At 38.6% G+C, this 15143-nt stretch overlaps 2 protein-coding genes across 3 annotated transcripts in view; both read right to left on the bottom strand.

The window, feature by feature from the left end:
- Positions 1-1147: 1147 nt before the first annotated feature.
- On the bottom strand, positions 1148-7178 carry LOC147819172 (uncharacterized). The gene is made up of 4 exons (XM_087173694.1): positions 7091-7178; positions 5182-5349; positions 4884-4987; positions 1148-3399 (listed from the first exon to the last, which is right to left on the bottom strand). The coding sequence occupies exons 1-4, from the start codon at positions 7176-7178 to the stop codon at positions 2959-2961; spliced, it is 801 nt and encodes a 266-aa protein (XP_087029820.1). The 3' UTR covers positions 1148-2958.
- Positions 7179-8896: 1718 nt separating this feature from the next.
- syt16 (synaptotagmin XVI) overlaps positions 8897-15143 on the bottom strand; it is a 34121-nt gene continuing 27874 nt past the window's right edge. For both annotated transcript variants that reach the window (XM_023405313.2, XM_023405312.2), the window contains one exon: positions 8897-14960. In XM_023405313.2, coding sequence (XP_023261081.1) covers positions 14647-14960 — 314 coding nt within the window. In that variant the 3' untranslated portion in view covers positions 8897-14646. The remainder of the gene's footprint in view (positions 14961-15143) is intronic.

The following is a 15143-nucleotide window of genomic DNA, read 5'->3' as shown; positions in this document are numbered from 1 at the left end:
CAGCTTTCTATTTCCACTTTAGAGGTAAATACTTTATCCCACCATGTATTTGACAGATATAGTTGCTTTTACAAAATAAGATTTCATTAAGTCATTTCTCATGGTTGTTAGGATTTGCTGCTTTTCATTGTAACTATTTTATTTTATAAAACAAAACAAGTATTGTGAAGGTGTCACTTTGGGCCCTAGGAAATTGTGACAGTATTTCTGACTATTTTCTGATTTTTTTTTTCAAACCAAACAATGAATAGACCCATCAGCAGATTAATCCATTAACAAAATACTCATTAGTTGTAGCCTTATATAAAACCGTTATTAGCTATTATGTCCACCAACAACTAAAGCAGTAAATTCCTGCTTTTAAATTAATGCGCAAGTCACAGTACTTCTTACATTTTCCTGATTATACTTTAATAATTTTCACTTTAGTAACATTTTCGATGCAGGATAAGTGTGGTGTTAGTACTTTTACGTAAGTAAAGGATTTGAACACTTTCTCCACCACCGAATATTTGGGTTTATGTAAATTGAGTTATTGCAAATTTTTTAGTAATTTGTATCACTGAGGTATAACGGGTCGTCCGTCCTCCATATTGTGGTCCTTCCTTGTATGGGGACCCTGTGTCAGTCTTGTTTTATGACATTAAATGTTACTTAAACACACATGTAGGAGATGTTTTCAGATCATGTGCTTAAACTATTGAACACGGAAATGCAAGAAGACATCGAAATGTACACAAAAATACAAACATGTCACTAATTGATATTATGTTGTTTCCAGGTGGGTGGTGGTTTAATGTGAATACTTGACAAGGCTATGAGTGCATTAGGAGTCAACTATGTAAAGTTTGTCTTTGGCGGGAGCACTTGAAGGCAACAATAGTTCCAGCGCGCACGCAGTATAGACGTTCTGAAGACGTCATGACGTAACGTGTTCGCGCTTGGCGGTTTGTAGCCTTTTATTTTGGTCTGTAGCACAACAACCAAAACATTAGATAGATAGATAGATAGATAGATAGATAGATAGATAGATAGATAGATAGATAGATAGATAGATAGATAGATAGATAGATAGATAGATAGATAGATAGATAGATAGATAGAATGATTGTAACTGCCACTCAATAATGCATCAAAACACAAACAATATTGTCACCTTACATATTTTATTTGATAATCAATCACCTGAAAAAAAGTTTAATGGCCCTTTTTCAAAATAGTTCATCTTAAATATGGAATATGCATTTTCATCAAAATATAAATTCTTGTTTTAAAATATCAAGCTTCTATTTAATAGTTGCCTTCAGTTTGTTGTTGTTGTGTTTTTTTTTTAATTGTAGTGATTGTTATCAAGATGCAAATTTTTCAACTCAGCAAAACTCCCAGACAGAGACCAAACACTCAAAATACAGAAAGAGACACTAAAAAAGGATGAATCATTAATCACCGTGGTTATACAGCAGATTGGTCAGCTTTATAAAGCACACATTGTGCTGCATTAAATAATAAAATATCGTCTGACAATTTGACAATTTAGCAAAACATGGTCCCCTGCGCTGTTTTAATCAGGACTGATAGTAGGAAAATATGAAATATAATATGAATTTAAAGACATTCTGCTCTTTGATATTCAGCTTTCACAAAACAAAATAGCTGAAACTCACTAAGAAAAACAGTATTTGGTAGCAGAAAAAAACATTGTGACTTCTGAGAGCAGAAGAGGATGAGAAGAGATTTAATTTTCTTTTTTTTAACCATGAAAAAGCAAAAGTATGACTCATTTCACCACAGAAAATTAATTTGCCTTTTCAGCAACACTGTACTTTAACCCCCTCTATTAAGCATTTAAAGTATATAAGTTACTATTCTAAGTTATACATTATAATGCAGTTATATGCAGATATAAGGACATTTTTAAAGAGTCTATTAATGTACAGTATTTGATCCAGTTATAACCTCTTCTATAGGAAATATTTTATATCATTAAAACTGTATCTCACTACTAGTCATTTATTATGTTTAGACAGCAGCCATTTATGGTTGCCTGCTGGAGGAGTTAAAGTTATTGACAACTAAATTAATAAACATTAATTATATCTGCTTATAACTGCATTATAATGTTATAAAGCATGTATTACTTATTTTGATACTGCTTATAAATGCGTAATGGGGGATTAAAATAAAGCATAACCATTTTTTTCTTATCATTCGCAAGAAGGGCTTCAAGATGAATTCTTTCACCAGCAGAGAGCAGCAAAGTGATGCCAAATGAAAAGAACCAACAGCATACTGATCGAACACAGGACGTCAACTACAGACAGGAACAGTCTGCCCACAGGCAGTAAATGCACCTCCAGAGAATGAGGATCTTGAGATAGCATGGCAATTCACACAGTCCAGGGAATGTTACACAGAATATTTCATAGATCACACAGTAGCATAAAAAGATAACAGAAGCATATCAGCGCATATTCTCCATGCAAGCCAAGGTGCATCAAAGGTAGCTTGCAGTCTGTAAATCCCTGAATATGCTCACTGTTCACATGAGCAACAGTAACAATAAAAATCATTAACACAACAGCAACAGCAAAAAACAATCCCGTCTGCTCAGAGTCTGTCATGTTTGCACGAATACTAAATGGCAGTGACGCTGTGACAGAGTTTGACATCGACACCAGAGACCCTGTTGATCCTGAGGCAGAAGAAGAATCAGGGTTTCTCAGCTCCTTACAGCTGCTGCTGTCTCTTAGCAAGGTGACGAGAGGAGGCGACATCCCGCTGCCGCACAAAACAGAGCCTACGACACATGACCCCCAAAGGTTTTCGGTAGTAAACCGAGGGAAAACAGCAGCAGCAGCAGCAGCAGCAGCAGCTTCCCTCCTGGTGATTTTGAACAAACAGTACGTGTTTGCATTTCCCAGCTTTGTGAACAGAGGCGTGTCGGTGAGGTCTGCAGAGTCAACCATTGTCATCCAGGTTGTACAGAAGCACCTGGTGGTTGGGGGTGAAACCTGGGCAGGTACCAAGGCTGTACAGGCATCCGGCCGAAGGGTAACAGGGCACCAGCCGGTAATGCTGCAGGTCCTCCAGGCCAAACGCAGGAGAGCAGCAGTCCGTCACCAGCACCTTCACTCTCTTCCTGTCCGGGTACATCAGCCTCCGCTGCCCACCCTCTCCAGTAATCTCCTCCTCTTCTTCCTCTTCCTCTTCTTCTTCTACTTCATCCTCTTCCTCTTCCTCCTCCTCAGCCTCCAGCTCCTCCTCCTCATGGTGGATCTTCCTCAGCAGGTTGTTGATGAGGACGGAGCGCCGCAGGTAGGCCTCAGGGTCCTCCAGGAACCTCAGCTTCTCCAGGGACAGCTTCAGGATGCAGCTCCGGTCCTCCTGCAGTATCAGGTGCTGCAGATGACAAACGCAAAGGGCGGGGTATTAGTGTTAAACTTGACATTTGATCATTTAAAAGGAGGATATCAGAGGAATAAACTTATATTTGAAGTTGATACAAGCAGATAAAAGATTCAAAGCTGCAGCACAAAAGAACTAACATGTTGTCGTGTGTGCAGTTGTGATTCACATAATCAGAGAAAGTTCACAAAACAATGTATTGCACTTCTCAGGTCTAACTGACTCTTGAGCCAGATGTTCTGAATTTTATTAGACAGCCACATCTTTTAAGGATATTAATCTCAACACGAGCCAGTTCAAAAGAGTCATGAAAAGATACAGAAAGTTTTTTGAGTCAAAGCAATCTCCAAGTTGTACACACACAGCCTTAAAGCTCCAACCTAAACCACTGTTTGCGATATAGCCGAGAATGGACAAGCATTACATACATTTGTTGTACTCTTCTATATATCTGAGGTACCTGAGTATTTCCTTTTCATGCCACTGTGTACTTCTACTTCACTACATTTCAGGGGGAAATATTGCACATTTATCGGGCAGCTTTAGTTACTAGTTAATTTACAAATTAATATTTTTACATGCAAAACATATGAAGAACTTATAAGATATGATGCTTTGTTATAAATTAAACTACTCAACAGTATAGATGTAACAATTAGTTAGAAAATCTACTGGCAGATAATTGTCAAGCCAATTAATGGTTCCAGTTGCTCAAACGTGATTTGCACCTTCTCTTTTTAACGTTTTTTATTTATTTTTAATACAATTGAGCTTTGGACAATTGGTTTGATGAAACAAGTGCTGTGAAGCTGTCACTTTGTGCTCTGGGTTACTGTGACAGGCATGTTTCTCACTATTTTCTTAATTTTTACAAATCAAACAATCAATTAATTAAATGAGATAATAATCTGGGGATTAATCAATAATGAAAACAATCATTAGTTGCACAAAATAGTCAAAAATTTGCCACTCCTCAACTACAACAGTAAACTGTTGCTAAATGTATGTAATAATAGTCTTATGGTCACAGGGGCCGTTTTTCTGCATTGCTTTTACTTTTAACACTTATACTTACATACAGTACTTTTACTTAAGTAACATTTTCAATGCAGGTCTTGTAATGTACTAATACATGATTGTTATATGATCAATCACCACAGGAGATACCATTCAGAACATCGGTTCACACTGAGCTGAAATCTGACACCTGGATTTTATTGTGAAGTGAATTCTGTCATGAATATAAAGGCGTCATCTGCATTGAAAGGCTACAGCTTTGGTAGTGACTTGTATGTAGAGACTGAAGCTGAAGGACAAGTGTAAAATGAATGTAACTCAGAAATAAAGCAAAGAGGAGATAGATAGAAAGACAGTTCAGACAGGTCAGGGCACAGCACAGCAAATCAAAGCTCACTGAAGCCTGGCCCTGAACGTCCACAGAGAAATGTGTGCAATTATTAAAAGGAACAGGTTCATACTTTTTGAAAATATCCGTGTAGGCCTCGGTGTAAATCCTCCTCCTCCGCATATTTCCTCTTGAAGTAAGCAACTTTCGACGTTGTTGAATGGTTTGGTCTCTCTCACAGGGAAGGGGCTGCTGGAGGAAAGAAAGCAGATTAGAGATTAGACTACAAATTGAACAGATGGAAGGCTGGGAAACATGTTTAAGTTTTAAAATGCTTATATTTGTGCATTACTACTTTCCTGGTTGAATGATGTTACTTTGCAGCACCTGTGAAGTCAGTGTAAATAACACACAGCAGCTCTGGTTGTTACCTGCTGCTGACGGTCCACAGCCGGCACTCAGCTCTCTGACTGGAGTTTGAATCAGTGCGTCTGAGCCGATCTGAGCCTCCACATTGCCCTCAGGCTCCTGCAGGAGGAAACAGGCCCAGAAAGGAGGAAGAGTGGGAGGAAGAGGAAGAGGATAGAGAAGAGAAATATCTGAGCATGAACGCAGAAACTACAAAAACTGCTGTACAGTGATTTCATCTTTTATTCATTCTTTGTGCAACCTGGATAAAGCTGATATATAAATATGTATCAGATACTATGTGACTTTTTACTTTCGAAACTTACTATCTCTTATTTTGATTTTCAAAGATTGAAAACTTGAAATCCAATTTTTATATACAAGTAAAGGCCTGACAAAAGTGCTTAGATGTGTTGGTGTAAAGCTGTCATCAGAGCTTATATGACACACAACAGGAAAAGAAAACAACTCTCTGTGAGCAGGAAAAAGTAAGAAAAAAAAGGAAATATATTAAAAATTAAAATTAAAAAATTAATTTAAATGAAATGTCATAAAAACAATGAAAAGAAATGTGAGGAAAAAGAAAGAAATTAGGAAAACATATCTAACAATAATGAAAAAAACATTGAAATGTGACTGTTTTACTTTATTTTATTTTTTTAAATCTGATACAGGCTCTAAATTAGGTTTCTTAGTTATTAATAATCTGCATTTTATTTCATTTGCTGTATAACATCCTGATTTGACCCTTTAATGTTGCTAGTTGTGGTGTTTATTTGTTGGCTGCTAAAAACAGACAAACAATAAATCTCCTGTCCTCAGCGGCTCATTTGAATTCAAGAAAGAGCAAAGGGAGGAGAGATGAGAGGGTGGTGTTATTGAATGTGTGTTGTTGTGTGTATAGCGCGTGTTTGTGTTTGTTTGTGTGTGTGTCTGAATGTGGGGGGTGTTGTTATTTAAGATGCCATAAATCAATCATAAACACAGAGTGGGAAGCTTTATCATTGCGAAACATTCACGCTGGCTCCCCTAAAGCTGCTGCAGTGACTCACACACAGTTTCTAACATCCAACTGCCGCCTGAATATTTCATCTGTAGGATGCACCATGATGGATGAGCAGAGAGAGAGGCTGCATGCGTGGGAAGTGTGTGTGTCTGTATCTGTGTGTGTGCGTGCATGCATCACTTTCTATGTGTCCTTTTGCAGCAAATATTTCCACTAAAAGCTGTTTGCACAGCAGGTCATGACTTCACAATCCCCCTTTAAAACCACCTTTAGGTTGATTAAGACCGAGGTGAACTGTCCACAAATAAAGAACATTTTTAGAGGAAAACCAACTGAATTTTGACCAGTGACTAAACTATAAGAATCTTGATTTAAAAGACTTTTAATTTTTACATATAATCTGCAAAATATCAACTTTTTGTGAGCAAAGAAACTAAGAAATCAGACCTGCTCTGACCTTTGTGACAGAAGTTTTAACTATTTATTTCAAGAAATACGGGAATTTTCGCAACCAATAAAGACACAAGTCTTTCATAATTTATCCTAAAAATTCTAAATAATCTAATCTGGATCTCAAGATTTTCACTAGAAATATCTTTTTATGTTTTAAATTCCATGCCTTATAATAGATGTTTTCACAGGCTACATATAGGTATATATATTTATGTAGACTTAGAGACATATTTTGATCTATTATCTTTTGCATTTTCAGTTTCAATTTAATTTAATTCTCTTTGTGTTTTTATGGGTTCTGTAATTGTTTGAATACATTTCTTCACCCCATGTGAATCAATTTCATTTGCCTCTGTGCTTGAAAGAAGCATCGTTAAAAAAAAACTTGCCTTTAATGTCCACTCTAAAGGAGCCTTTGTTTTATATGTCACTACATACAGCCAATAAACCCGTTGAATGTTAAAGCTTCTTACCTTTAAATAATTCAGTCCGGCAGCGGTTCAGTAAATCCCAGTCAAAGCCTTCCTCTCCGGTGATGTCCTTCGCTCCTCGGCGCGACATCGACCGTCCTCACACCGGTTCAGCGACTCTCCCGCTCGGCCTAAAGTCAGAGCCTCCCTCGGTTGGTTTCCCGCACACAGACAGACAGACACACACAGAGAAGTAGACAGATCCGACTCCTCCGGGGTGAGACGCTCACTGCTCTCCAGCCTCCTAAAATATCCCGTTCACAGCAACGGGAGACAACACACACAGCTCCCCCCGCGCCCCCATTGGTCTTCGCGGAGGCAGATGTTTCCTGTTGCTAGGAGACTGAGTAGGCGTGGTAATGACGCTGCAGCATCAACACTCGTCCTCCCGCATCCAACGCTGCACGGTTCCTTGTCTTTTGAACCAACACAGGGCCGCAGTGGGAGAAGTTACCTGTCCTGTCATATGATGTGTTAGGAGCCGAACTTTCTGTCAGTGTTAAAATAACTCTCACAGCTTTTACTTTAACCTACTCAGGGGCGGTTTGAAACTTTTCAATTGGAGTAGTATTATGGAGTAATTTTACGTCTTTTCATTGGTCGTTTTGCAACGTCTCTGTAATCATTTCGCTTCTCTCTCTAATCATTTCAGATCTCTTTGTACTTGTTTAATGTATTTTTGTGCTTATTTTTCATCTCTCTGTGGTCATTCAGTTTGTCATTGTGGTCGTTTTGCATCTCTTTGTGGTTGTTTGATTGACTTTCTAACAGAAATGTTAACAGCCACTTATTACAGGGCCCTGGGCTCATTCAATAATCCATCCATGATTCTAAAAAGCCAACTATTGTACTGTACTGCACTCAAGATGATTATGTTACTTTTTAAAAACCTAACGTTTGAGGCTAATGTTAAATTCAACCTTTTTTTTTCTTTGTATTGACTTAATGAAAACATGTTTGATATATTTACAAAATTACAGAATAATAAAAATTTTCAGGGATAAAAAATGAAAAAAAAAAAAAAGTTATGAACTTATTTCCATTGAGGGGGTGATTCATACCCATATTAGACCTGTAAGGATTTAGGTGTTGTAACCATAAGATTGGTCATAATAATCTATAATAACTTTAATTTCAAAGACTTTGAACAGAGGAAGTAAAATGAATAGCCTAAATTCAGGGGAGAACAGGATAAAACATTTTAGGTTTTAAAAAATGACTGCCTAGCAGGTGCATATTACTGGAATGGTCAGTGATAAAGGAGATTATAAATACCATTAAAAGTGATAAAAAAAATACAATTTCTTGTGTATTAAATGCCATTTAAAATATCTTTGTAAGTATTATTTGTGAATTGAATTAACTATTGAGACTCAGGTACATTAAAGAGGTTTTACGAGACATTATGAACAGTAAACACTAGGCAGACCCGGCTGAATAAGCCAAACCTGCCCAGAATTTATTTTCAAATACTTGACTACAGCTAATAAACAGCGACATAAACAAGCTGCAAATCCATGTTTGTAGGCTAAATCTAACAACGCATCTGCTGCCACAGATTTGGTTAAACTCTCAAAACACCTAAAAAAAAACAAGATACTTTCTGTAATCTCTAATCTGCTCCGTGTGAGTCCCTCAGTGTTTTCGGCCAAAGACTTAAGACTGGAAATCTCTACCACCAATTACGAGGGGGTGAAGTGTGTTTTTGTTGTTGCTGTTATTGTTGCTCAGTGTGGATATAAAGGCCTCATTCTCAGAATTAAGACATCTGAACAGAGATTAGAAAGGAGAGGAGGACCGGAGAAAACAGATGGCAGACAGGCCTTCCCACAGCGGGGATCTTCTGGGTTTTATTGGCAACGACAAAACTTGGTACAAAAAGTGCTTTCTGGATGCCGGGGGGCTCAGCATGCACGACCCAGACCAGGGCTGCAGGACTACAGTCCCTCCATACTGTAGTTTATACACTCTCTACAGTGTCACTGCCACAGGCTCAATGTCCACTGTTTTGTTTCAGGCCTACAGGGAGGTTGGATGTCAATAAAGATCGAAAAGAATTAATCAAAATCTTCACGGATGAGCTTGAAGGCTTGTCTGGGACCTTGGACACAACAGCTCTACAAATTAAATAAGTAAATAAAACAAACAAAAGCTCCAACTTACTTTGTGTTTCCACAGCTTTTAATTTATTTATTTTTTTACTTTTTTGATTTACAAAGCAGACAATATAAAATCAAGTCTGCTTCAGTTCTCTGCCGTTTTTGGTAATAGAATCAGAAGAGTTTTACTTTTGTCTTTTCTAACTTTTACATTAAGATCAAATAACCCCTTGGTTTAAAAGAGTACTTTGACATTTTGACAAATTGACTTATTTGGTTTATTGCTGGGAGTCAATCTTATGTCTGGGGTCAGGAGATGATTAGCCTAGCTTAGCATAAAGACTGGAAGCAGGGGGGAAACAGCTTCCCTGACTCTGTCCAAAATTAAAAAATACACCTAGAAACACTTCAAAATCTCACTAATTAACACTGTTAAATTCTAAGTAACTGTTGTTCATCAAGAAATAATTATACCACATAACTACATCTAAAACCAAAAACTGTAGCCTTTACATTTCTGTTTGTGTACATGTCATAAAAACGAGATACAGTTTATTACCGAGCTTTAGAGGTGTTAGTAGGTATATTTTTGAACTGTCCACAGAGCCAGGCTAGCTGTTTCTGCCTGTTTCCAGTCTTTATGCTAAGCTAAGCTAATTGCCTCATGACTCAAGCTCCATTCTTAACAAATGAACATGAGATCGTTATTGATCTTCTCATCGTACTCTCAGCAGTTAAGCAAGTAAACATATCGATGAACTGTTCCTTTAAACATTGTGTAATATGCAGTATTATTCACACATTACAAATTTTCTGCAGGGACAGAGTGGGGAATAAATGTAATAAACTTGTTTTTTGTTCAATTATACAGACACTGCAAGCTTCAGAGGCAAAAATTCTGATGTGATTATGTAACACTGTCCCTTTATATTAGTTATTTTTTATCTGTTCCGGATCCCTAGATTTGATAATGTGTGAAAAAATGAACTTTATTTTCTACATTTGATTTTCCAATTGCTCTGGCCTTGGTTTTGACTATGTTTCGACTCCCTTTAGACCTGCTGCAGACTTGAACATGTCTGAATCTGGTCTGACTTGGACTTGAGCCCTGGTCCAGGCCTTGACATCAGGACGCCTGCCCTGGATGGACAGGCTGAACAAACCTTCCATGCATGCAGTCCTACAGCTGCATTCACAGGGAACAACGAGAAGGTTTCATGCAAATTTGGATCATCTCTTTGTCACGGTAGATATGTATCATGTCAAAATGTTACAGGCACTTCATCAAGAGTATTACAACTGTATTACATCTGCAGCACAATCTGATTGTCTCACATCTGTAATACAACCTGGGATCTCGAACGGAGCATGCAGATGTGTAACTACAATAGAAATCCTGGGAAATATTTAAGAACATTGAACATTTACTATCTTAAAAAATATAGAATAGATATTATAGATTCTGTACAACGAGTCGACATGCATAAAATATATCAGTCTGTGCAGTAAATATAGTTCATGTCACTATTCACACTCACAACTGAAGCCTGTGGAATAGGAGTGCTGACATCAAATCTTGTGAGGGGTCATGACTTATCTTCCCAATTGAAGTTTATTTTAATAAGAGCAGGTCAAAACCAGAAAATAACTTGTCAATGAAAATTACAACCAATAAAGTTTTGTAATATACAAAGTTTTGCCACAATTTTTTTTGCTAAAATTAAAATAAAATTTTCTGTCTGGGGCTCATATTTTTGTTTTTTTCTATTTCACTAAGGTAATAATTGAGTTCATTTTAAACGTCAATGAGCGAAACCGAAGAGACAGTTTAATGAAATCGTCATCCTAGCTAAGCTAATGCTAAGTTCACAGCATGTGAGAGAGAAGCTAATGATGGGAAAGATTCCCATAGTTACTGAAGGTGGCAGCTGTTAGTCTCATCACTGCGGAGTCCAGCTGTCCTAAGTCGGACATGTTGGATCTTTCAGGGAAAAAAAACAGTTAACACCATTACGATGTGAACGTCGCATAATTGCCAATCCTAAATTAAATATCAGATACTGTTTGGGATGGTCACGTCATAGCTTAAAAACCTCAATCTGACAACCTCTGGTCTTTTTAATGTTGCAGATGGCAGCCAAAAGAGTCTAGAACATGGTGCTATATTTTGCAAAACTGTGAAGATTCAAATAAAACAATCTATTTGTCTGCTCTAACGTAAGACACTAACATTGGCATACCCGGCTAACTAGCTCACTATCTACAATTGTAACCAGCAGCATTACCTCAACGGCTAAGCGTTAGCATATTGTGTACTACTGTGCTACTGTACTAACTGTCCAAACAGAGTCATACTACAACTGAATACGAGGCTAATACTCACCGAACTCGAGGGCTAACAACAATACAAAGAACAATACTGCTCATTTATTCTAGTATTGTCTACATGGATCGACTGGTGAGGATGCCAACATTTAACGTGGGACATGGCTTGTTTAGCTTTTGTCTTTTAGCATGCATTAATTGGCTAGCTTACTACAGCTAACATCTGCTATTACTATAAATTGCAGCTATATGTGCAGTTCTAGAGTGCAAATCTTGACAGGCGAAGCAGCTGGAGCTTGATGATTGTTTTTTTTTTTATCGTGGGTAAAATGACAAGGTGCTAAAGTTTTAACAGCAAGTACAGTTGCTAAATATCGATTCACTTTAGAATACTGAAGCTAGTAGCGGCTAAGGTCTCTGTCGCTCACTTTTGCTGTCCTCTTTGACTCCCATGTAGCCTTGATTCAAAATGACATTATTTTGTTCTTTGACAAATGTTTATGTACAAAAATAAACATATGAATCAGTAATGTAATTCGCATTTGCTGTAAATCCTAAAAATGTACACGCCAATTGGCTTTTTACAAAACATCAAGCTAGCTGCAGCACTCCTATTCTTCACCAATGCTTCGTTTATACCTGAAACAGTCATCATTACATATCTGTAGCTTAAACATGAGACATACAGCACTTACAGCTTGTTTCCTGCATTTAACAGATCTAGAGTGAGTCTATTCAATTGTGCCCCTCAACATATCATTCATTCTGAATGAAAGATGTTGTTTTCAGTCTTCCCTGAATCACCTACAACAACAACTACAACAAATAAACCGTGTTCTCACTAGAGAAGAGAGTGTGTTTTCGATGGAGTGGAGCATTTGTGTTTTCTTAACAAGCACATGTTGTTCATTGTTATCTAGGTAAACACTGTAAACATCTGCTTCTGATTTATGAAATCTGAAGTTTAATGAATGTGTGTGTTGATGACGATGATGAAAGTGATGGGTTTGGTAATGAAAACCAAATGTTCTTAACCATGTATGTTCTTCTGTTGTGAATCAAACAGGTCATGAGGTTTGCTGTAACTGGATATCTACTTATCCACTTCAACATGTGTCTCCTGTAGTGGATTTATAGTGTCCGTTTTCCTTGGCCAATAAATAGGATTATACAGTATATTTAGTTAGACAACTTGCACAAAAATAGGTTTGTAAATTATACAAGAAGAAGAAGATGAACAAGAAGAAAAAGAAATTGTAATGGCTAATTCCTGGATATACTCATGTTAGGATTATGTAAAATATCTTTTTTTAGTTTTTCAAATGATAATAATACTAAATAATCAAATTTTTTTAGTGCTTCGAGCAGCAAAACCAAAGTTGTACTCATGTCTATCCATGTATTGGGGTGGAGGCTGACGACTCTTAAAACCAAGTCTACAACTCTGGATGGCTTGATACCTCTAGGGGCGTGTGGGACGGGTATTTTGCTTGATTTGGGTGAATTGACCCTTTAATTCACATGAAGCATGTGATCATGGGTGTCTAACCTCACCTAATTTTTTTATGCCTGGGTTTTCAAAATGAATTACAGACTGTCATCTCTTTAATGAAAATTGCATTTTTGAGTAATTTCCTGCTTCCGATCACAGTTTCCAAACCGAGCTGCAGTTCATCTTTTCTAAAGAGGCTCTTTTTATCACCTGTCTGAAGAAAATCAACACATCTCTGCCATCGGTGCGTGAACCCCCTGAAGGTTTCCGAGCTACAGTATCTGTCTACACAAACAGATATAATCCCCCTAACCCCCACCCCCCAGCTCCAGGGCTGAGCTGCTGCCTCATGACTGAATGATGCTCAGACGGGAAAAGGATGAGCATTACCATCTTCACACTGTACGATTCTACAGCTGTAACTACCAATTACCACAGACAGAAGAGTGTGTGTGTGTGTGTGTGTGTGTGTGTGTGTGTGTTTGTGTATGTGAGGAGGGGTGAAACACACACTTCCAGGGTAATTCATTGCATGTTATTAACAGCTGCAGTGAGATATTTAAAGCCTCTTTTCAGCTCAGCGTTGATGGGTGTTGGAATGGGCTTTGACTTGTGAAGGAGACTGAGCCACGGCCAAATAACATAATTCAGTGTTGATGATTAGGGTGTGTGTGTGTGTGTGTGTGTGTGGGGGGAGGGGGGGGGGGGGGGGGGGGGGGGGGGGGTGCGCTCTCTCATCCCACAGGGGTTAAGAGTCTCCAGCTGCTGGTCTTCCTGCCTGTAGTGGCATGAGTGTCAGGAGAATATGAATGAGTGTTGAATATGAATGAGACGCCGTCCTCCTCCTCTACTTGAATCATGAAACATATCCACTTCTACTCATGGTTCTTTCTCCAGTATTTCCTTCAGTGGGAACAAGAATACTGACTTCACCATTAGCTCATCCACTAATCTTTGGATGACGCAAATGAATTGATGAAAATTTCAAGTTATCGTTTGTGTCATTTATCAATGACAGGAGGGAATATTTGCTGTTTATACCGTCTAAAATGTAAAGAATGTTTTTATTTTTATTTTCTTTAACGAGATCAGTTAGGGCTTCTGTATCCAGTCCTTTTCTCAACCTTGAACTCTAAATACAGAAAAACACTGCTGATAAAGCATTCAAATTATGTGTTTGTTTTGAGTGCAGACAAATGACCGCCTTTGTGGGTGTTCATGGGAAAAGAAAAATCAAAACACCCAAAGCAACGACAGGGGTCTGTCTGCAGACTGCAAGAGAAGAGTGTAACTCTAAGTGGGCGTAACTGCAAGTCGTCCAAATCACACACATCCACACAAGATGTCAAAACGAGATGTTGTTGGCGCGATGGCAGATCGTGTGAAGACAACGATAGCTGGACACAAGAGGACAAAGATGGCTATTTCAAGCCGGTTTCTCTATGGCAGATGTGTGTGGACAGATGTGACGATGGTGGATGTTGTGCTGATTCTGTTGACTTTGAAACCACATCCATCTTCCAGTCCGCAGATAAAACCAAAGCCATCTTTTTCTTCTTCTCTCAACACTTTCAAACTTTCTGACTAAACAATTAACTCCCTTCAACCTTAAAAAGAAACTAAACCCTGTTTGGCAGGCAGCGTTACGCCTCCAGCAGGACGTGCCAGCGGCAGACCTGCTGTCCTCGACTCTCCTTCATGTCCTGCCAGTGGAGCTGCTCCTCCTCGCCGCTGCTGTTCTGACCCAGAGCGATCCAGCCCACCATCTCTTTGCGCTTCATGCTGCGCCGGTTGTAGATGGAGACCAACAGCGTGACGTCCGACAGCTGAAACAAAGCCACCTGGAAGACAAAGGTCTCCTTGTAGACGGGGTTGGGCTGGCCGCGGCGCACCGACGTCTTACACCGAGAGATCTCCTGACCGACCGAGTTCAGCAGAGTCAGCCGACCATACGTGTCTGGAGGGGAGGAAGATGAGGGGACAGAGAAGAAGAGGTGGAGGGAAGAAGGAAGAAAACATACAAATGTAAGTTTGCTACTTCTTCATCTGTCATTGGATCTAACACTCACTAGGAACACCATACTAATCCTCCTGGTTGACTGACTCATTGCATGAATAAGCAGGTGTACAGGTGTTCCTA

This window comes from Seriola lalandi, unplaced genomic scaffold (assembly GCF_002814215.2).
Source record: "Seriola lalandi dorsalis isolate HSWRI2012SDOR001 ecotype SW California unplaced genomic scaffold, Sedor1 jcf7180002054271, whole genome shotgun sequence".
NCBI classification, from domain to species: Eukaryota; Metazoa; Chordata; class Actinopteri; order Carangiformes; family Carangidae; genus Seriola; species Seriola lalandi.
The sequence above is the reverse complement of the archived record's forward strand: the minus strand, read 5'-3'. Positions and strand labels throughout refer to the sequence as shown.